The following is a 24,258-nucleotide window of genomic DNA, read 5'->3' as shown; positions in this document are numbered from 1 at the left end:
TGCCTTTGTAAGGAAGAACCCATTTCTTGAAGCACCAGATTGCTAAGAATTTTTTATTCTTTCTTATTTTAAAATCAGAATCAGAACCTAATTTGAGTCTAAGGAGTCAAGGGTCAGTTAAGGAAGAAAAAGGACAATACAAGGTGGCCACGAAACCTGAAAGAAATAATGTGATGCATGGGGAAAATGTTCTTTGTATTACCTTGCTTTTATTTTTTCCCTGGAAATGTGGTTAGTTAACTTCCAGTCTATCCTGGTTTCAGCTGGGATAGAGTAAATTTTCTTGCTAGTATCTGTGACAGTGTTGTGTTTTGGATTTAATGTGAGAATAATTTTCATAACACACTGAGCTTTTAACTGTTGCTAAGTAGCACTTATCCTTGCTGCAGGGCATTGGTCAGCCAGGGGTGAGCAATTGCATTATGAATCACTTATCTTTTTTTGGCTTTTATTTGTTACTCTTTTGCTTACACTAATTTTCATTACTATTGTTATTATTGTTGTTATTATCATAACATTTTTTAAAGTTATTGGTGTAATTACATTTCATTTTAGTTACTATACGGTTGTGTTTTGGTTTGGTTTGGGGTTTGTTTTTTTTTTTTAATTCTCCTTCCCATCCCACTAGGACTGGGAAGGAGTGAGGGAGTGAGTGAACAGCTGTGTGGTACTTAGTTGCTGGCGGTGTGTGCCATAACACAGTCCCAGTAGATTTTGATCCATAAACGATTGCCTTGGCAACATGCAGCTTACCTCTGCTCTCCTGTAGCAGTGTTAGATACTCCAGATTTAGTTGCTATTTTAGCTACATATCTGAGTCCTGGGAAGATAGGAAAATGAATTTTTTTTCATTGCCCAGAGAGGTTATGAAGTCTTCTTCTCCAGAAACTTTCTGAACCCTCTGGGATGTGTTTCTGTGTGGCCTGCCCTAGGTGCTCCTACCTTGGCAGGGTGGTTGAACTTGATGATCTCCAGAGATCCCTTCCAATCCCTACCATTCTATGATTCTGTGATTCAGATGTTCTGTAAAAGAAATTATTTCTTCCCCTTTGTTTCTTGGGCGTTGTAGTCTACAACATCAACTCTTGTGGTAGACTTCTGGATTGAAATTTCAGAACTCTCCTTGGTAGGACTGATCATTGAGCTTTAAAACCTCCTAAAATTTTACATAAATGGAAATATAGAGAAAATTTCATAGATTTTAGAAACTTTTAAACAAATCTAAAGCAAACCAAACCACCCCATCCTCAGATGACATACTCTGGAGATTTTCTATTTGATGCCTGTTACCAGCTGCCATCTGTGAAGGATTGTCATTGTATCAGAACTTCTCTCACTGTAATTGATGAGATCTTCCACCACCACCATCTTAATTCCTCTCGCTCCATTTGCTAAGGACAGAAAACAGCCATAACAAAGGTTACTTGTAGCACTATTTATGGGTTTTTTTCATACATGAATTTAAAAAGAAGAAGTATTGTCTCCTAGGAGGCTAATCAAACCTCAAAGCACCTGAAACTTCTTATGCCTCTGTTAGGACCGTGCAGAAAATCATGTAACTCCGAATTAATGGAACCAGTTAGACTTCTGCCTGCGTTTACATGCTTAAATGCATTTTTAGATCTGGCCCTGTATAATTCAGATTCCCAGTCTCATATCTGAAACTGCAAAGTTGTTGTAAGACAGCATTTTGCTACCTCACTGGGATATTGAAGTGCAACTAGATACTGTGAAAATACCTAAACCAGAGGGGTGAAAAAGTGCTTCATGGCAACCTACTCTTGAAAGAAGCTCTTAATGTCTGAATCTCAGAGCATGCATTCATCTCACATTTTTCTTCACATATATCCTGGTATAAAAAGCTAATGCATGTTTACAGCAAGGAAAAAGTAAAACTATTTAAACTTCTCTGAGTAAAACTTTTCACATTGTAGAATACATACCTTTAATAGAAACAATGTCTGTAACTCTACAGTGATCAAAAATCAATATTGTTAATATAAACAATTTTATAGTAATAATAGGCAATTTGCAAGCAAGAAGGGTTCATTTAGTTCTAAGAGATGTTTGACCTCTTCTACTTCATAATCTGTTAGAGTGACCTAAGGTCCACATGGGTTGGCTTTCTTTCTCTTTTACCTGGAAGGCATTATTTTTTCAATAAATACCAAAATTAAGTCAATATTTTTTGAACCAAGAAAATTACCACTTTAAATAGACTAGTCTTTGCTTAGAAGTTGTCTGACCCTTTATATCTAGTGCCAGCAGGAAAGAAATAATGAAGATGTATACCTTTGGTAATTGATCAAGAATGTTTGAACGGTTTACATAAATAACAGACTAATCAAAGTATTGTCTAACCATTTAAAAACCACGTTCCCTACTGCGTGTACATTTGTTTAAATTAATGTTGCTGTCAGAATTTATGAGAAACTTTGAAAGCAGATTTCATTTTCACCTTATGGTTAATACTCTCATAAATAATAATTTGTCAATTTATAGGATAATATCTGCTATTAAATTGTTGAGTGTACCTCTTTGAAATAAAGGTGTTTACTGTTCTGGGCAATTATTCTAGGATAAAGCTACAACTTTCAAATCTCATTTTAATGTCTGCCAAATCCTACTCTAACTCATTTTCTGTCCTAACCAGCATAGATGTTAATAATCTAATGTTATGCAGGAGACCTGGAACTTTTCTTGTATATTCAATATCGTGCAGCGTTTTACTACGTAACATGTTAATAGTGTGTCATTGGTAATTGACCAACAGATTGTCCAAAAAAAATTTAAAAAAAAAATCACCAAAGCCAAAAAAACCCCCACCACAACCAGATACAGAATCAACTACTTCAAAACAAACCAGATATTTTAAAAAAATATATCAGGAACTGGATTTTGGTTCTTGCTTAAGCACGTGAGAATGATAGTTGCTAATCATTTACAAGTAGTTTATCTACCTTGGAATTGAACACCAAGAAACTTCAGTCTGATAGGCTGGAGTAGGGCTGTAGCTCTTTGAAAGCAACCTCTACTCTTTTTCAATTGTGTCTAAAACCACTTTAGCTTTGTATGAGGGAAGAATACACTAGTGAGATGAATATTTGAGCTAAAATGAAAGCTTGTATTTCTCTTGAATGGCAATATTCAAACATGCAAATGATGAGCAACTGTCCTTTTCATGTGCTTAAGCTGCTATTTACTTCAAAACTGACCCATATATATTATTTGGGCCCCACTGATACTCATTAAAAGGTGCTGTGACAGCCTGACATCTTTGACAGCTTTGTCCCTGCATGGAAACAGCCACTCTTCTCATCAGTGGTTACTGTCATCTCTTGCCTGTGGGCTGAGTTTCTCAGGCTCTCTGTAGAGTGGCTTTTTTGTTTCCCATCTGGACAGGAAAGCAGGGCCTCTGCATCTGTTTAACACCACATTTTTGCAAGATGCAAATATTTCTGCTTTTAATTGACTGCAGTTTCACAGGAGAGTGTGTCCCAGATGTGATTTCTCTAAAATGAAAGAGCACCAGTGTTGGGCTTGAATGTTTCCCATCCAATTACCAATTGCCTCTTCATTTTATTTTGAAAGTTTTTTTTCACTTGAGTATGGAGTTTCCAAATGATCCTGGTAATCCTGGATTTTTCCCCTTGTTTTTACAGGTGACCTGTAACTGTTTCACCATCAGTAATGGAGAGATGCAGGATGTTGGTGTTGGCCTCTATCCCAGGTACTGTGGACACTATTTCATTCACAGGCAAAACCTGTGTTAGTTTTTTGTTTTGTTTTGTTTTTTCTTTTTTCCTAGGTAGCTGAAAAGGCCATCAAAACAGCAGGTAACATGTCTAAATGGAAAACTGGGAAATGCAAGTAAATTAAAGGAGAATAAGAATGTGATTAGGTTGAAAGCATTCTTAATATTCCTGATTACAGAGTTAAAATTGTTTAACTAAGCTATGTCTTTATATTTTATTTTACTGGAGGTGGTTGTCTTTTATAAGTAAGAATAAATGCTGACATCAAAAACATGTGACTGGGACTACCAAAAGGACCAGCAACCAGCGTTGCTTTAGAATTCAGATATTTTGCAGCCAGGAGCCTTCTGAAATAGCAATTAAAAGATTGAACACATTTATTAGTAAGTGACCATAACTAAGAAACCACTAAGGTGAAAAGATAAGCATACTGAGAGATGAATGTTAATATTTGAACTTAGTATTATTTATTATTTCTATTAGATAAGAAGTACGTACCAAGGAAGGTTTTGCCTTCATAGAATTAGTTACCTGTAATTATTAATGCGGAAATATAGTATGTATAATTTAAATTTATATTTCACTGTCTTATTTTTTGTGTGTGTCAACACACAGTTGAACTATATCGTCAGTACCTCAGTGGGCCTGTCACTGTTGTTTCTTTTTCTACTAATGTCACATGTGTAAGATTAACTAAGGACACTTAATATCTTGAGGCCTGCCTTGTGGTAAAGACAAGGGAAAAGTGGTTAGGAGGACATGGGAATTAGTGTTCTGAAAAGTATAGAACAGTCATTTGATTTGTTGAATGCAAATAAATCTTTTCTCACACTTGGGAAACACTGAATATTATTTTGAAGTATTATTATTAGTTATATATATTTTTTCATGGAAAAAAGCCCCTGAGTATGAAAAAAAAAAAGTGGCTATCGATATTCTATGATAATGCACTTCCAAGAGATTCAAGAGACTCTTTCCCAAGTCAGTTCAGAGCAGTTTGAGTTTTACTGTAACCAAATATCTCTGAGCTGGGAAAACTGTGAACTTAAATCTGTGGTTACCTAATCCTAGTCAAATGCCCTTCTGGGTGAATTCATATGCTTCTAGATGAAATTGCCATCAAACCCATGAGTGTTTCCATGAGATGAAATGTGATTAGAAGCGGTTCGTTTAGTCTCATTAAGAGGTTGCATATTGTTGCATAACCTGATAGCTTCAGCATCCCAATATATTTTAAAAGATATAAAATCCTGTGGTCCTTCTCTGCATCACCTTGCCAGCAGATTTGGGAGTATGCCCAGGGATCTCACAATAAGTGAAATAGATACTTTTCCCCAGTGAACATTACTGGGTTCACGTGGAGATTAGGCACAGCTATTTTATTAAGCCAGAGGGGATATCAAAAGAGTGAAGAACTGAATAAATGTGGCTTGGTGCAGGGCTCTGACCCTCAGCAACATCCTCTATTTTGCCAACAACAGTTGAGATTTTTGAGTCACTGAATCAAGCAAAGCAAATAAAGGCAGCCAGGAGCTGGATAAGACAGAAGTTCTTCTTTCAGCCTGATGATGCCAGAATTATTCTTTCAAAGGGTCGTTCCCATAGTGGAAGAACTATCAGTCCCACATCTGACATTGGCCTGACAAAGTCAGTCACTTCTCAGCTGGTGAAACATTGGACTCAAAAGTATATAGCAGATGTTGTTGATGTTGCTCTTAATAAAGAGTGTGTAGCTATGTCAGGAGATCCACCAGTGTGTGTGTCTCCTGGGGTTGACTACAACCAGTGTGCTTGTCACAGCTGTGCTGATTTAGCTGTGAAATGGCACAAGAACAGAGGCTTAACCAAAATATGCACAGAACAGAGGCAATGGCTGTATCTCTTCTTTCAACTCTATGCACCAAGTACTTGGGGGGTTTGACATAGTATACTCCACTTACTGGCAAATGTGAACTACAGGTTGATTACTATCCCCTTTGAGCTGTGATTTCATTCACAACTGGTAAGATTAGTGCCCTGAAACTGAGCATAAGCAGATGAAATAAAACACAGTTCCAAGGTACTAACTTTTTTACTCTGAAATGTCCTGGTTGCCTTGTTTGCCCTTGCTTGCTTTGCCATCTCCCCTGAGACAGGCCTCTCAAGAGAGTCACTGGGAGGCCATCACCTCCCTCCCACTCTGAGTACACAGAAGGCAGAAACATGTGAAGAGATCCAGGCATGGCTCCCATTAGCAATGGATATAAATCCTCTAACCAAGAGCAGCTGAATTACCAGGGATTTTATTTGTTTCATAACCTAATTGCTTGATACTTCAGATGTAATCATGTTAGCTACTTTTAAACGATTAAAAGGAAATGGCAGTGGAGACTTCTCTGTAAAGTTCTTTCTTTCTCTTTCTCCCCCTTTACCACCCCTTACAGCATGTCATTACTGAACCACAGCTGTGACCCAAACTGTGTGATCGTTTTTGAAGGATCCCAGCTTTTACTTCGCTCTGTTCGAGAGATCCAGATTGGCGAAGAGGTAATTAACTTGTCCTCCCTTCCATCACAGACACCTGCAACAATGACATCTCCCTAAATAAATCCCAGACTGCAGGGCCACCAGCTTAATATTTTGATGATATATTGATGCCATTTTCTAGCACATAGCTATCAGAAGCAAAATGATAAATAGAATCATCTCTTCACACTGCCTGGGCCCCATAATCATTACTTCTCATAAATCACTAGCAGTCTTGATAAATTCTTGTTCCTCCTTTCCTCCTCTAGGCACTTCATTTTGTTTGTATTTGAGCGTCCTTACCCTGATGGAAACATGATATTTTTGGGTGGAATGCAGTGTTCACTAGGTCACTGCAACAACAAGCATTTGTCAGTCTGCAACCATACTGTTGTAGTAAACCTTTCATGGACAGTGGAAGTAATACAAGGTTTGTTTTCTTGTCCATTTCACTAGAAAGGACTTCAAAATACCCCTTTCAAGAGATTTCTGATTTGATCTAAGGTATTCTTAGCTTTTGTTTTTACAACAGCATTTACTTTGAAAATAGTCATTTCTGGCTAGGTAAGCATTTCAAAGTAAATGTCTTTTGCAGCAAAGCACTATTGAATTTGCTTAGTAAGGCCTGCAAAGATGTGTGTGTATATGTAACTTACATACACTGATGACCTCTGTGGTCCCTCCTGTTGGTCATTTCAAAATCGTAACTAATGTAAATGATTCACACATGTGCTTCAAACTCTGGGAAGACCAAGGGCTTACGTATTCTAATTTAGAAACAGTACCTCTTTTCCTCCCTCTGAAGAGGTGGATTTTGGTGTGGGGGTTTGTTTGCTTGTTGTTTGGTGTTTTGTTTGGTTTGGTTCTTTAGTTTATCTTTTCTGTAAGATAGTAGACCATCAATATAAGTAAATGTTACAATATTTTTTTAGGCAAAGTATTGTGGACAATCAACAGAAATGCTTTTGCATGCTCATTTTTTTGCCAAGAGAAATCTTTTAGGAGCTACTAAGTGAAGCTATTAAGTGTAGATATCTTTCATTCTGGTATTCTTCTTCAAGAATTATAGAATTATAATTATAGAAATCATAGAAAACTTTCTTTCCATTTTATCTGTATATCATAGATTCATAGAATCAGTCAGGGTTGGAAGGGACCGCAAGGATCATCTGGTTCCAACCCCCCTGCCATGGGCAGGGACACCTCACACTAGATCAGGCTGGCCAGAGCCTCATCCAGCCTGGCCTTAAACACCTCCAGGGACGGGGCCTCAATATATCATAACTTTCCTTTTGGCTTCCCAGTTCACCAAGATGGATTGTTTATTCAAAAATGCAGTAGATTTTAATGTCTTTCCAGGATGCATTTGGCTTAATGATTAGAGTTCTAACTTCTCAAGCTATCTTCTTTTTTACATGCATGGATATATTTTTCTAGGTAAATTTCACAAAGCAATTTTTTGTAACAAGCAACTTCTACAGAGTGGGAGAGGCCCTTGGGTAGCCCTGGGTGGTTTTGGAGTAAGAAGTGAAGTAGAACTCCCTTGCAGGTATGACCACTGTTCAGACTGTGCTATAGCTATGAATCTATGACTCAAATTTTGGATTTAGTGTTAGTGGTCCATAACCCACAGAAGTCTTTAGGTTAAAATCAGTGGTGAAAGAGATATTGTGGTAAGTTACAAGCCATTTCTAAGGCAGTCAGGAAAAAAATATGTTCTAAAGCAAGGCAGCTAGGACCAGTTTGTCTGCAGTGATTTTGACAGTTGTGTGAATACAGGCTTTAAAATGACTGCAGTTTTTGTCAGAATTTTCCAAAGACCTGAGGTTGTGGTGTCTTTGTTGTCACTTCTGGTTTTGGTGCTGAAAAGAAAACTTGCCTTAAGAAACATATAAGATTTTGTGTGTGTGTATATATATATATATATCTCTCCATATATGCACAGTCTGTTAAAACAGTTAGCCTCTTGGCTTCCCTGGAAATAAAAATTTTACTCTGAGGTGCATGCTTGTTTGAACCAAGATGTGTCTAAAGAATAAAATAGGCATAAGTGAGAAAGCTAAGATACAAAGTGCACATTAGTTTTGGTCCGTCATGGGAAGGGGAAAAAAGGAAAATTATGAGGGTTTGTACAAGTCAGCAGCTTAATATTGTATTTTGAACACCCCAATTGCTTTTTTTCCTCCTACACAACTGCTACCACTGTTCATTTTGTCTACTGTATGATAGCTTTGATACAACTTCTTTCCACAGTGCCTTTCTGCTTGCCTGCTTCAGGGTGAACCCAGTTTTCGTAACAGCCATGTATTCAATTTACACACCAGTGTACATTACCTTCCTTACCTGCTATGAGATGAGTTTTTACTTGTATTACTGGGGTCATAATCTGAGCTAATGGGAGAGAAAGTACATATTAGGGAGAAATCCAATTTGGTTTTCTCAATAAAGTGTGCTGCAGTGTTAAGATGAACCTTGTTTCAAGTAAAGAGGCAACAAGAAAACAAATAATTATAAGCCATAGAAAACTTGCCTATTCAAACTTACACTAGATTTAGACTAATGAAACTACCTGTATAATAGCTAACAGAAAGTAAATACACACAGAGATGTGTTAGAAATAAGAAGCTAAGTAGGAAGTAAAGCTCAGCTTAGTAGAAGACGACTATGGCTTTACTATCAATACAGAAACAAACTTGATAGGGATTCTGGACATTTGCCAGGGAAATATCAACCACTGCAGTATGATGTGTTCACTAGACCAGTGATAAGTAAAATAATTTTGCACATTTATAGTGCTTCCTATCAGAGGACACTGCAAGATGTTACTCATATTAAGGTGTTGTTATCCACCTGCAGTCACAGAGAAAACAGAAACACAGGGAGTAGAGGTCACTGGCCATTGTGGTAATGTCACATTTGTATAAAGAGGGAGTCATAAGTAGACCTCTGGAAACCAGAAGAGATATTATTACATTGAATGTATCTCCTGCAGTGTGATGCAGATTTATTCAGGAAAAACATCTATGCCTCAGTCATGCTTTAGAGTGCTCATACTGTACACAATAATTATCAAATCAGAAATAAAAAGCATGCAGGATTATGAGAATCTCAAAAAGTTTCCATGTCCTCATGGAAGCTGTTTCAGTTCCATTTTAGTCTTATGTCTAGGCAGATTTTGTTGGTTTTGCATGTTTTTGACATGAAGGCATGTAGCATGTAGCAGTTTTAAATTGAATTTTGGTTTGGGCTTTGAAATTTGTTCAAATCATAAGGCCAAAATATATCTCAGGCAGTAGAAATGATCACCATAAAGCTGAAGTGTTTTCTGTTCTGCAGCTGGCAGAAACGGAATAAAACAGGGAGCAGCAGAGAGGACAAAAGAAGTGAAAGGTGAACAAGGCTTGGGAGCAACTGTCGATTTCCACGTTCATTGGGTGTTAAGGTGGCTAGAAAAGATTTCTTAACTCTCTGTAGGCTCTACTGTTTAGCAGGATTTTGTGCAGAATTGAATCAAGTAGCAGGAAGAAAGAACAGATCTTTGTAGGGATTTTTTTCTATGTCCCTACTTAAAAGACTACTGGACTTTCTAAAATACGTTTCCAGCAGCTCAAAACTAATTATAACACCTTTTTACTCTTTAAGATAATGTTAGTTGTAGTCCTGACTGTCACAGCTTTTGTAACTTCAGGTGATCTTACTTTGATAGTATATAAAGATTTCCTTTTTTCAGTTTCTTCTTTGCAAAAATGAAATTTGTATTGCAAAGAAAGATATGGTATGGGGAAGGATTATAAGAAAGCAAAAATAATTCACCTAGACATCACCAAGGATCCTTCAATGATAGAGTAACTAATTTACTTTCTCAGACAGACAAGCAACCTGCTCTAAGAGGTTTCTCTACTCTTAAGTAACCATTTTAAACAGCGTCAAGACATATGATATAATTTAAACTGACTTTTTGTTAATAACTGTATCTCTGGAGTTTTTCAGGCAGGCTTGAGCTCATTTTGCCTATTTGCCAATCAGAAATTGTGTAGCTCTGGTTAGTTCAATGCACAGCTCAAATCAATTAGTCCTGCTGGAGACAGCATGTATTAGCTGAGGTCCAGTTCCAGTGCATGTCTTCTCATCAGCTTCAGAGTTCAGTTAGAGCAAATTTTTGTCTTTTTAAAATTAATACTTCATGCAAATCATAATTTCAGATGACTATCACTTAAACTTGTTTTCATGATAGATTTCAATCACATATGTAATATTTCTGTTATTATAGTTCTGTTAGAAGTTATATATCTGTATGCTTGACACATTAAACTTTGTCACATTACATTTTTTAAAAACAAATTATAGCTTGAGTTAGAAGACATTTTGATCATATATGCCAAACCAAAAAGAGCACAGACTGTTCATGACTTCTGTAATTCTCTCTCAGGAACAGATTTTTGTACACAACCCTCCCTAAATCCCCAATACCCATGATTGTAAAACAAGATTCAATTCTCCCCTCTCCCCCTGCTGTGTGCATTACTGTAATTGATTTTAAATTTCTACAGAATCCTCTGTCTATAAATTTCATACCTTACAGTCCACTACAAAACCCTATTAATTAAGTCCACTGCAGCGTGGTAGTACTGAAAATTTGCATCCACCTCATTTGGCAGATTTGACTATGAGAAAGTAACCACCAAACACATGGCTAAAGAATTTCTGTGTCAGAGCAAGAAGCAGAGCTCAGGCAGTGCTGCATTTCCAAGGAGAAGGTCTTGAGAGTCAGTAAGTCTCACAGCTGTTAAATAATTCCCTGCCTTCATAAATGGTATTTAATATATATGCTCCATTTGGGGGGAAAAGATTTACTGCATCCTTTTTATGCAATGCAGTAAAGAAGCAAGTTTTGATCAGCTGAAATAATGTTTTAATTAATACCCTGCATGCATTAATACCCCATATTAATATCCCACATGCAAATACCATTAAGGAAACCTTTGATAAATGGGCATATTTCCTAAGTATGTACAAGTTAAATGAGCCTTGCATCTAATGAAGGGATCCAAAATTAGAACAAGTGTAAGAGAGAGACTTGAATACAGAATTTTTGTGTTTAAACGATTAAATGATTAGTATAGACTTAGTCACCACTAGGTTGGTCATGTTTCTAAATATTCTAATTACATTTTCTTGCTCAGTCTGCTAGCTACATGCGTGTTTGTGAAATTTCTGCTGGCAGGACTGAGAATTGAGCCTCTGACAGCAAGAAAAACCCTGAGTTGTTAAAATGCTAGAAGGGGGTATCAATGTGATGAAGACTCTCATCTTCCTCCTTCTACCTAGTCATATGTTTTAATTTAGAGCAAGTTGTTATGTGAGTGTTCATACTGACAGCTGTTTGGTAACCTCTGGAAAAGAAATAACTGGTTTCAAATGTGTGCTTGCTTCCTAGGTTTCTGCAACATGGTTTAAAAAAAAAAAAAAAAAGCAAGCCAAAAAAAGAAAAAAGGGTGAAGCTTGTAGGTTGAAGACAAGATAAACCATGTTTCATGTTGGTTGTTTGTTTTGCAGTATTAGAACTGAACCCTAATGGTGGGCTTAAAAGTAATGATAGTGTCTCAACCACTGTCTGAAGTATTTTGGCAAAGAACAGACTAATCTCACATGAATTGTTTTTCCCAGAAAATTCAGGTGCACAATGCACGCTGATGCCATCAGGGCACAAAGACACTGAATCCATCTGGATTTCTGGAGTGACAGGAAGCTGCCAGGAGCTGTCTGTACTAGAAGTTGGTGTGAGCCTAACAGGGAGTAAGTGGGAAAAACATCCCATTGTGATTGGCCCAGAGGCCCCTTGTGTTCTTGGTACAGATTACCTCAGGAGAAGGTACTTCAAGGACCCAAAGGGCTATCGATGGGCTTTTGGCATGGTCATGGTGAATACAGAGAAGATCAGACAGCTCTCTACCCTGCCTGGCCTTTCAGAGAATCCCTTTGTTGTGGGATTGCTGCAGGCTGAAGAACAACAGGTGCCAATTGCTACCACAACAGTGCACTGGTGGTGATACCACACAAACCAAGATTCCCTGGCTCCCATTCATGAACTGATTCAGCAGCTGGAGATCCAGAGAGTGATCAGCAAAACACACTCGCCTTTTAATAGTCCCATCTGGCCAGTGCAGAAATCCGATGGAGAGTGGAGATTAACAGTGGACTATTGAGGCCTGAACAAAATGATGCCACCACTGAGTGCTGCTGTACCAGACATGCTGGGCCTCCAGCGTCAGCTGGAGTTGAAGGCAGCCAAATGGTATGCTACAATCGACATCACCAATGCATTCTTCTCAGTTCTGTTGGCAGCAGACTGCAGGCCACAATTTGCTTTCACCTGGAGGGGTGTGCAATACACCTAGAATCGACTGCCCCAGGGGTGGAAACATAGCTCAACCATTTGTCATGGACTAATCCAGACTACACTGGAAAAGGGTGATGCCCCTGAATGTCTACAGTACATTGATGATATCATTGTGTGGGGCGACAAGGCAGAAGAAGTGTTTGAGGATGGAGAAAAAAATATTCAGATACTTCTGAAGGCTGAATTTGCTATAAAGGAAAGCAAGGTCAAAGGACCTGCACAAGAAATTCAGTTCTTGGGAATAAAGTGGCAGGATGGACACTGTCATGTACCTGTGGACGTGGTCACCAAGATAGCAACCATGTCTCCACCATCTGACAAGAAAGAGACACAGTCTTTCCCAGGCCTTGTGGGGTTCTGGAAAATGCATGTTCCAGGCTATAGTCAGCTTGTGAGCCCCCTCTATCCAGTAACCCAAAAGAAGAATCATTTTGAGTGGGGCAGTGAGCAGCAACAAGCCTTTGAACAGATCAAACAAGAGATAGCTCGTGCAGTGGCACTTGGGCCCATCCACACAGGACCATCGGTGCAAAATATCCTTTACACCACAGCCAGGGAGCATGGTCTCGCTTGGAGTCCCTGGTAGAAGACAGCAGGTGAAACCTGAGATCAGCCATTGGGGTTTTGGAGTAGAGGATATCAAAGATCAGAAGCCCACTATACAGCAACTGAGAAGGAGATCTTAACAGCCTATGAAGGAGTTTGAGCTGCTTCAGAATTCGTGGGTACAGAAGCATCTCTCCTCTTAGAAGCCAGGTTGCCTGCACTGGATGTTCAGAGGGAACGTCCCTTCTATGCATCATGTGACCAGTGCTACATGGAGTAAGTGGGTAGCACTGATTATGCAGCGAGCTCGACTGGGGAAACCCAGCCACCCAGGGATTCTGGAAGAGATTATGGACTGGCCAGAAAGCAGAGATTTTGGAGTGTTGCCTGAGGAAGTGGTTCGTGCCCAGGAGGCACCACCATAGAATGAGTTATCTGAAGATGAAAGGCCTTGTGCTCTGTTTACTGATGGATCCTGTCATGGATCCACCATCGGAAGTGGAAAGCTGCTATATGGAGTCCTACACAACAAGTTGTTGAGGCTACTGAAGGAGAAGGTGAATCAAGTCAATATGCAGAAGTGAAAGCCATCCAACTGGCTCTAGAGATTGCTGAGAGAGAGAAGTGGCCAGTAATTTATCTTCACACAGATTCCTGGATGGTGGCCAATACCTTGTGGGGATGGCTACAACAGCGGAAGAAGACAATTGACAACACAGGGGCAAGCCCATTTGGGCTGCTTCATTGTGGCAGGACATTGCAACTCGAGCAGAGAACATGACTGAAGGTATGCTGTGTTGATGCTCACATACCTAGGAGCTGTGCTAATGAAGAACATCAAAACAATGAGCATGTAGACAAGGCTGCCAGACTTGATTTAGCTCAAGTGGATCTGCACTGGAAGCGTAAAGGTGAACTGTTTGTAGCTCGATGGGTCCATGAAACATTAGGGAGAGATGCTACGTACAGATGGGCTCATGACCTAGGGGTGGACTTCGCCATGGAAGCCATCACCCAGATCACACATGACTGATCTCAGGATCATCAGACCTTGTCCTTGTGGGGGACTTTAACCTACCAGACATCTGCTGGGAACTTAATTCAGCAGAGAGGAGACAGTCCAGAAGGTTCCTAGAGTGTATGGACAACAGCTTTCTGATGCAGCTCTTAGGTGAACCTACCAGGGGTAAGGCTCTGCTTGATCTGCTGTTCTCAAATAGAGAAGGGCTGGTGGGAGATGTGATGGTTGGAGGCTGTCTAGGGTGCAGCGACTGTGAGATAGTGGAGTTTTCAATATGCAGGGAAATAGGGAGGAGCAGTAACAGAACCCTCACTTTGGACTTTCGGAGGGCAAACTTCAGGTTGTTCAGGCAACTTATTTGGAAAGTTCCCTGGGTAACAGCCCTTAAGAAAAAAGGGGTCCAGGATGGTTGGACCTACTTCAAACAGGAGCTCCCAAAGGCACAGGAACTGGCAGTTCCCACATGCCGTAAGACGAGCCGGCGGGGAAGACGACCGGCCTGGATGAGCAAGCAGCTCCTGAAGGATTTAAGGGAAAAAAAGAGGGTTTATCGCCTTTGGAAAGGGGGGGAGGCAACTAGTGATATGTTTAAGGATGTTGTTAGATCATGTAGGAGAAAATTAGAGAGGCAAAAGCACAGTTAGAAATTAAACTGGCCGCTTCTGTGAAAGACAACAAAAAGCATTTTTATAAATATATTAATGCTAAAAAGAGGGGCAAGAGGAGCCTCCACTCTTTATTGGACGTGGAGGGTAACATTGTAACTAAGGATGAGGAGAAGGCTGAGATTCTAAATACCTTCTTTGCCTCCATTTTCAACAGTAAGGCAGGAGGACTTCAGGATAACTGGCCTCCTGAGCTGGTTGATGGGGTCAAGGAGCAGTGTTGTACTCCTGAAATCCATGTGGAATTAGTTCGAGACTTGTTGAGTCACTTGGATATTCACAAGTCCGTGGGACCTGATGGGATTCATCCTAGGGTGCTGAAAGAGCTGGCAGATGAGCTGGCCAAGCTTCTCTCCATCATTTTCCACCAGTCCTGGCTTACTGGAGAGGTCCCAGAAGACTGGAAACTGGCCAATGTGACACCCATCCACAAGAAGGGACAGACAGAAGAACCTGGGAACTACAGGCCTGTCAGCCTGACCTCAGTGCCAGGGAAAATCATGGAGCAGATTGTCTTGAGGGCAATCACTGCGCACCTGAGGGATGGCCCAGGGATCAGGTCCAGCCAACATGGATTTAGGAAGTGCAGGTCCTGCCTCACCAACCTGATCTCCTTCTATGATCAGGTGACCTGTCTGGTGGACGTGGGAAAGGCTGTGGATGTAGTCTACCTGGACTTCAGCAAGGCCTTTGACACCATCCCCCATAGCAAACTCCTGGCCAAGCTGGCAGCCTGTGGCTTGGACAGCAGCACTCTGCGCTGGGTTAGGAACTGGCTGGAGGGCCGAGCCCAGAGAGTGGTGGTGAATGGTGCCACATCCAGCTGGCATCCTGTCACTAGTGGTGTCCCCCAGGGATCAGTGCTGGGCCCCATCCTGTTCGATATCTTTATTGATGATCTGGATGAGGGGATTGAGTCCATCATCAGTAAATTTGCAGATGACACCAAGCTGGGAGCAGGTGTTGATCTGTTAGAAGGTAGAAGGGCTCTGCAGAGGGACCTTGACAGGCTGGACAGATGGGCAGAGTCCAACAGGATGGCATTCAACAAATCCAAGTGCCGGGTGCTGCACTTTGGCCACAACAACCCCATGCAGAGCTACAGGCTGGGGTCAGAGTGGCTGGAGAGCAGCCAGGCAGAAAGGGACCTGGGGGTACTGGTTGACAGCTGACTGAACATGAGCCAGCAGTGTGCCCAGGTGGCCAAGAGAGCCAATGGCATCCTGGCCTGCATCAGGCACAGTGTGGCCAGCAGGAGCAGGGAGGTCATTGTACCCCTGTACACAGCACTGGTTAGGCCACACCTTGAGTACTGTGTCCAGTTCTGGGCCCCTCAGTTTAGGAAAGATGTTGAATTGCTGGAGCATGTGCAGAGAAGGGCAACGAGGCTGGTGAGAGGCCTTGAGCACAAGCCCTATGAGGAGAGGCTGAGGGAGCTGGGACTGTTTAGCCTGGAGAAGAGGAGGCTCAGGGGTGACCTCATTGCTGTCTACAACTACCTGAAGGGAGGTTGTAGCCAGGAGGGGTTTGGTCTCATCTCCCAGGCAAACAGCACCAGAACAAGAGGACACAGTCTCAAGCTGCGCCAGGGGAGGTTTAGGCTGGAGGTGAGGAGAAAGTTCCTCACAGAGAGAGTGGTTGGCCATTGGAATATGCTGCCCAGGGAGGTGGTGGAGTCACCATCCCTGGAGGTGTTCAAGGGGGGATTGGACGTGGCACTTGGTGCCATGGTTTAGATAGTCATGAGGTTTAGGGTGACAGGTTGGACTCGGTGATCCTTGAGGTCTCTTCCAACCTTCTTGATTCTATGATTCTATGTTTCTATGACTGTGAAACCTGTGCTGCAATCAAGAGAGCCATCAGAGCTAAGTCTCCCTGGAACAGAGGGTGGTGGCTGGATTTTTGCTATGGTGAGGCCTGGCAGATTGATTATATTGGACCATTGCCACGAACATGCCAGGGCAAGCGCTACATCCTCACCATGGTAGAGGGAACTACCATAGCTGGAGACATATCCTGTAAACCATACCACTGCCCAGAACACCATCTTAGGCCTTGAAAGGCAAATCCTGTGGCAACGTGGTACACCTGAACAGATCGAATCTGACAATGGGACTCATTTCAGGAACAATGCCATCAGTTCCTGGGCCAAGAAACATGGCATTGAGTGGGTGTATCACATTCCCTACCAGCCACAAGCCTCTGGGAAGATTGAGAGATACAACGGACTGTTAAAGACTACGTTGAAAGCATTGGGTAATGGGGCATGGAGGCACTGGGATGGAAATTTAGCAGAAGCTACTTGGCTGGTTAATTCCTGAGGATCTGCTAACCATCCTGGCTCTGCCCGAACAGAACCCTTGCATACTGTGGGGAGAGATAAAGTCCCTGTAGTACACATGGGAAAGTGGCTGGGAAAGGCAGTGTGGGTTGCTCCTTCCATGGGGAAAGGCAAACCCATTTGTGGGACTGTCTTTGCTCAGGGGTCTGGATGGACTTGGTGGGTAATGAGAAAGAATGGGGAGACCCAGTGTGTGCCTCAAGGAGATTTAACACTGGGGGGAAAATAACTGGGAATGTGAGTAATGTCAGTTGTATGTTGCAGAAAGTAATGCAGTAAGAAGGGCCCAGACTGATGAAGGCTTGCAAGAAAAAAAAGCGACACAGTGTCTGAGACCAAGCTGGTGTTGGTGTCCAAGAGTAGAATATCCTGCTTCTCGTGTCCTGAATATTCATAAGTAACATCTGGAGGAGCAGAAGAACATCTTTCTAATAGAGGACTGAGATATTGATAAAGGTCTGTGTGTGTTGAATATAGAGATGATTTAAGTATGTAGACTAAGTCGTGAGTGTAAGCAAGAAAGGATTTTAAGCGTTGGAATCAAATGAGATAGTAAAATTTATTGAACTGTAGAACCTTAGCATGATGTAAATGGTTTGGAATAAGGGGTGGAGATTGTATTTGGTTTGGCTGAGCTGGAGTTAATTCTCCTCACGGCATTTCTAGTGCTGTGTTTTGCAGCAGTGGTTGATAACCCAGCAGTGTTTTGGCTACTGTTGAATAAGTGTCCAGGCTGTGTCTTCTCAACATTTCCCTGCCTCAAGAGTATGCTGAGGGATGGGCAAGATCTTGGGAGGGGACACGGCAAAGCCAGCTGACCCAGACTGGCCAAAGGGGTATTCCATGCCATATGACGGCAGCTCAGATATAAGAATGAAGTGAAAGAAGGAAGTGGGGGGATTTGTCCATGCCTTCTGTCCTCCTAAGTAACCACCAAGCTTAGAGAGCCCTGCTTCCCGAGACCAACCATAGTCCTGCTGATGGGAAGTAGAGACTAACATCTCTCTCTCTCTCTGGTTATGTAGAGGATCGATCAGATAACGTCAACAAAATGACAGTATCAGGCTGCTGCTTCGAATCTGAAGTGATGATTGGGTATAAAGTGGAATTTAGTTAAGTGTAGGAGGCAGATTAGGAGGAAGGAGGATCTGCTGATGACGTGTAGACCATGGAGTCCTGTGGCGATGAAGGTTGAACTGTATACTCTGCTGGTGATTGAGAATGGTCCTTCATGGTATTTCTATTGCCTGGAGGACAATGAAGTAGAATCCAAATAGGATTGTCATGGTTAGTGCATGGATTGGCACAAGGTCATGTAATGTATTTACTAATGTGCCATAAGAAAGAAGCATAAGTGGTTTGTTGGGGTTGGCTTGAAACCAATGTATGAGATTTCAGTTCCTTCCTTTCTTGGACCTGGACGAAGGCTGGCTCTTCAAAGGTGTGATATCGGGGTGGGCAGCCCTGGATTCATTCGATATTAGTGTGAGCTAGTTCTGATTGCAGGATTTATCATTTAGAAGTGAATGCTTCTCAGATAATCACAGTAGTTATTGAGATTAATGAGCTGATTGAGGATATGGTATTTTATAGGGTGTAGGCATCCAGGCAGTCTGAGTATTGCCAAGGAAGTGTTGTGGGAAGAATGTTATGATACACCTGCAAATATAATTCCAAATTGAGCTTTTGCCCATATGTTATTGAGGGTGTATCTGGTGAATAGGGAGAATCAGTGGGTAAATCTGGCCAGGATAGAGAATACAGCCCCTATTGAGAGGACATAGTGGAAGTGAGCAACTACCTAATATGTGTCATGTAGGGCAATGTCTAGGGAAGAGTTTGCTAGGACAATTTTGGTTAGACCCCCTACTGTGAGTAAGAGGATAAAACCTAGGGCACAGAGCATGGAGGGGTCTCATTTGATAGTTCCTCTGTGGAGTGTAGGTAGTCAGCTAAAAATGATTATAGTAGTGGATGTGAAGCATGCTCAGGTGTCTACATCTATTCCCACTGTGAGTATGTGGTGGGCTCATAGGATGAAACCTAGGAATCCAATGGATAGTATAGCTCATACTGTTCCTCTACAGCCAAATGGTCCTTTTTCACCGGTGTAGTACTTTACTATGTGGGAAACGATGCCAAATCCTGGCAAGATGAGAATATAGACTTCTGGGTGGCCAAAGAATCAGAAGAGGTGTTGGAATAGGATTACATCACCTCCTCCAGCAGGGTCGAAGAATGTGGTGTTCAGGTTGCAGTTTGTGAGAAGCATGGTGATGCCAGAAGCAAGGACTGGGAGTGATAGAAGGAGCAGGATGGCAGATGAGAGATCAGCCCATTATGGGACTGGCAGGATGAAGAGATCAGCCCATTGTACCAAGGAAGACTGTGTAAGAGCTGGAACTGAAGTCTAGAAATCAGGTTTAGATAACCCAAGTATGGAGAATAAGACTGGATAATGTTTCTAATGTCCAGGGTCAGAGAAGAGGGAGAATAAGAAGAGGGACAGATTGGAAAGAGTATAACAGAAGAGACCAAGCTTGTGAGAAAAGAATAGAAAGGCAGTAAGCAAAACAATTTCCATTCATTCACTGCAGGAAGCTCAGAGGAAAGCCTGCAAGCTCCTGTGTACAGACTATTCTCCTGTAAACTAGCGAATCCCCTCTCAGTTCAGACATACACAAGCTGGGATAGAGCATTATTTAGAGTGCAAAACCTAAAAAAGTATTCACACTTTCTAACTTTTGATTATCTGTGGAACTTTGTCTCTTTCATAATTGATACTATTGTCTCTTTCATAATTGATACTATTGATCTTCAATGATGGACCGTATTTATTTTTTTCTGCAAGCTTTCTGCTTATGGTTGTTTTAAGAGCTTGACTTTGTCATCTCAGTAATCATTTAATACAGTCTTCCTTAAGTATATAATCAAATTATACTGTAATAAAAAATGAAAAAAAAGTGTGCAGGCATTGCTTTAATTGCTTGTCAATTGCTTGTTTAATTGGAACACTCACTAATTTGCAAAATGCAGGTTCTGGCAATACATAGTCATTACTACAAATCGGTCAGGTTTTCCTGTAATTTCTTTGAGTGGACTCTTGTGATTTGACTAAGAATCATGTGAAAATTCTCCCAATTAGCTGAAGTGTCTAGGCTCAGGATGAAATAATGTGACCTGTTTTTTTTTCTTTAGCTCTGACCCCTCTGGCGTATTTCAAAATGTGTTGGGCGTATAGTGTAATCATTCAATAGCATGTGTGACTGAGGGCTGCTCTGAGCTGGGCTGTTATTTTGTTGTGTTCTTTCCCTTATCATCAGTTTGTGCCTCTGCAGCACTTTAAGCTTTTGAAGGACTCTACAAATGATTAGCCCTGTAAAATTCCTTCTGGCAGCCATCAAAGTGAACAAACTACAGACTTCTCTGTAGTTTTTTGGAATTCAGTCTGTACAGCATTAAGAGGTGAAAATGACACCAATGTAAGCATTTTCTTTTATAATTGTAATAAATTTTCTTGTTAATAATTTCAAAAACTTTTACAGCAATGCTTTTGTGCTTCCTTGGTTGCAAGGAAAACATCACGGGCATACTGAAGACAGGTGTGAAGTAAGAGGAGTTTTCCTCAGGCTCAAACATGTATTTGTGAGAAAGTCACATACTGAAGTTTGAATCTCTCCTTTCCTCCCTTTCTCTCTCTTACTCTCCCCTCCCCTGTCACTCCTCTCCATTCTCTCTCTCTCTTTCCTTTCTTTTTTATTTTGCTTCCAAATTAGGATGAAAAGTTGAAATAGTGCTAATTCTTTGAGGATTAATAGTTTCAAACAATATTAATGTGGAAATGAAAGAGTGTTCCTCCATGGAAGTTATTTTGGGCCTTTTTTTTTTTTGTTTTGTTTTGTAAGAGTATTAATTTTTTTCTAGGAAATTATTTATTAAGAATAACTTTTGTTTTATGCTGGAAAAATGTATCAAAAAGCATACACATACACTGAATACAGATTTTTTGTAAAATATGCCAACTCTGGTTGTGTATATATTGCACACAGCTCAACATCAGCTATATTGAATCACTGATGCCCACCAGTGAACGCCAAAAGCAACTGATGCGCCAGTACTGCTTTGAATGTGATTGTCTTCTCTGCCAGAATGAAGAAAAGGTATGTTGAGCAAAAACATTCCTTGACAATGAAACAGAGTTTTCCAATGCCAGTCAGAAATTTCCTTTGTATAATACTTATCTTTTGCTACTAATTGTGTAGCCAGAATTTAAAAAGTGACCTCTGCCCTCAGTGCTGTTTTTGTTGCTGTGAAAGACAACCATGAAGGAAAGGAAAGCAGGAAATGTTGGCAACATGATAAGAGGAATTTCTTGCTAATGCATGCATTGTTCATAAAGATAGAAACTGCTTTCAGTTCCAAGATGTGGTTTGGGGTGAGTCACGTGCTATAGCTAAATGTGCTCCCAGCAGACTGGAAAAGGTAAGAAAGGATGCAATTTCAAGGAGTATAATATGATGCAAAAAATATTTGTTGTACAGCAAAAAGAAAAAAGAACAACAAAGTTTAAAGTCTGTGTTGGTTATGACAGTTCTTTGTGTGTAGTTTTGTTCAATACATAATGTATCCTTTGATTCATCAGTAAACTGTTCAAAAGTAAAGCTAAATTACTTCCTGTCCATGTGCAAAAGTTGTTGGCATCCTCTCCCTGTTAAAGATTGCTGCAATGCTACTCAGGGGCAGTGAAAGCAAGTTAAGACCTCTTCTTTTCTTTTTTTTTTTTTTTTTTTTTTTTTGAAGATGATATTCAAGTGCCATGAAATCTTAGATTAGTTTTGGGGAATTGCATCCTCACAGATGCCGTGATAATTAAGAAGGTTAAGGTGTCAGTAAGGATCACTTAACAGTTTGTGCAAAGGTAGACTACTGATGTAAAGACCATCCAGCATGTGGAATGTTTTAAGATTCACAAGATGGAATACACTTCACTGTAAGATTCAACCTACAGCAATCAAAAAATACTGTAGTGAAATTATATGTGCATATATTGATGAAAGCAATAATCTTATACATAGGTTGAACTTAATTAATGATTTTTTTTCCTCTTTGAACATTTTAAGTGCAGTTTGAGTTTATATGCTGGAGTCCTTTATTGACCATTGGCAAAATTTCCCTGTGGGGATGATACTGCAAAATGTTTGGAAAGCTCTTTGAGACTGTATTTTGAAATTCTGTTTCCTTATTGCTGCCACGTAAAGAGGTCTGTAAAGGGCTGGGAACCTCCTGTTAACTTTGTCTGTTGATGTCTATGAAGAAGACCTCTTTATCCTCAGCTTTGATCTAGGACAATGAGATACAATCTGCAGCAGTCCTCATAGCATTTCATTTCTCTGTGACAGAGATTTTGTAAATACAACTTTTTACATGACTAACTTGGAAATTTGTCCTTGAGCTTAGTCACTGTTGGTAAGCCAAGAGTCACATCACACTGCAGCTACAGTGAGAGAGAATGTTTATGGAAATTCTGTCTTTAAATTACAGAGTGGCTGGATTTAGATGCTTAAAAGTCATCAGCTGGCAGAACTACTCAATAGTCTCTGATACTCAGACAAATTTTTCAAGACACCTTAGAAACTTTTTAAACAGCAAAGACTTTGTCAACAGGATAGGCAATGGATGAAGCTTTGGGTTGTAAAGAGTGGCAGATTCAACATTGCAATAATTTCCCATACTACAACATTGCTTTGCAAATGCAATGGTTCAGCCAACACCAGTCCAACACCAAATCTTTATAACAGGTGAAAATGTAAATTTGTTTGGCTAACAAATGCTTTTTGGCTTCCAATAAGTTCTTGGGTGTTGGGAAATTTTTCAGTTGTAGTCATCTCATAAAAAAAAAAAAATCTAGAATCCTTGTAGAGATCATATCTTCCTCTTACTCCCAGAATCCAGTCTTGCTGAGTGTGTCTGTCAGCTGCTGAGCACATACTAGGGGCCAGTGAAAGCAGAGGAGTCACTCCTGGGTTGCACATATAAATTTATGCTAAAACTATAAGTCAAGTAATCTCCATTGCAGCTTTTGTAATGTTTTAAAATATGATCCTGAAAATCCTATGGGAAATATAAATAAAGTTTATATGAAGGGCATATAAACCTTATATGTACTAGTACTTAGCTACATGTATGCTTATGTACTTATATTTATAAAAATACTTTGCATGTTTCTTGTCAATGAAATTCATGTCTCCTGCTATGTTTTCTAAAGGCTTATTCATTTAATCTTATATGCCCAAGTGGGGTATATAGTATTTATTTTATATATATATATATTTTTTTAATATATTTTATATATAAAAATATATACCAAGGAAGGTGGTATCAAGTTTCTGTTCTCAAGTCAGTTACTGACTTCAGAAGTGACCTTGGGTAATTTATTTTATTCAAAACCAGCCTCTGTTTTCTAAGACTTTGCTCTTTTTTATTTGTAATTAACAAGAAGCTACCGTTTCAATTGGAACTTATCAGATCTTTTACTAGAAACCAGATCAGTCTGTCTAACCTAGGGACTATTTTTGTGAGTGTTCTGTGAAGCTCTGTTTCTCTCAGTTTCCCTAAAAGCCAGATGAAGATGACAATTTGTACTTCTGATGGGTATTTGATGTCCAAAGTATAGTAATGATGCTGGTATAGTCTTTTAGCTTTAAGCACTGGGTTTGTTTTAATGGGAATAGTTTCTTGAAATGGCTTGAGTTTTAGTTGTTTATGCAGTTCCTATTGCCATGCGGCATCTTAGTGTTATGTAAAAAATATACAATTAAAAAAAATCATATTTAACCTCAGGGACACATGCGTGAGCAAATAACAGGTTTAGCCTACAAAATGACACTAACTTCTAACTTTAGTTAGACATCTAATATAATCCAGTTTTTAGCTTCACTCCATACCCAAAGAAAAGACAAACAGCACATTCATACTGTCTTGCAGTATAAATCTAAGAAAAATGTAATGATTGTAGGAGGTTAAAG

General features: G+C 40.2%; 1 protein-coding gene across 1 annotated transcript in view; it reads left to right on the top strand.

The window, feature by feature from the left end:
- The window catches only part of SMYD3 (SET and MYND domain containing 3), a 419,115-nt gene that overhangs the window by 322,242 nt on the left and 72,615 nt on the right, over window positions 1-24,258 (top strand). The window contains 3 exon segments of the mRNA XM_054393109.1: window positions 3,663-3,730; window positions 6,179-6,281; window positions 21,283-21,393. Of these exon segments, the coding sequence (XP_054249084.1) occupies window positions 3,663-3,730; window positions 6,179-6,281; window positions 21,283-21,393 (282 nt within the window).

The sequence above is a fragment of the Indicator indicator genome, chromosome 2 (genome assembly GCF_027791375.1).
Source record: "Indicator indicator isolate 239-I01 chromosome 2, UM_Iind_1.1, whole genome shotgun sequence".
NCBI classification, from domain to species: domain Eukaryota; kingdom Metazoa; phylum Chordata; class Aves; order Piciformes; family Indicatoridae; genus Indicator; species Indicator indicator.
This window is presented reverse-complemented; position numbering and strand designations above follow the sequence as displayed.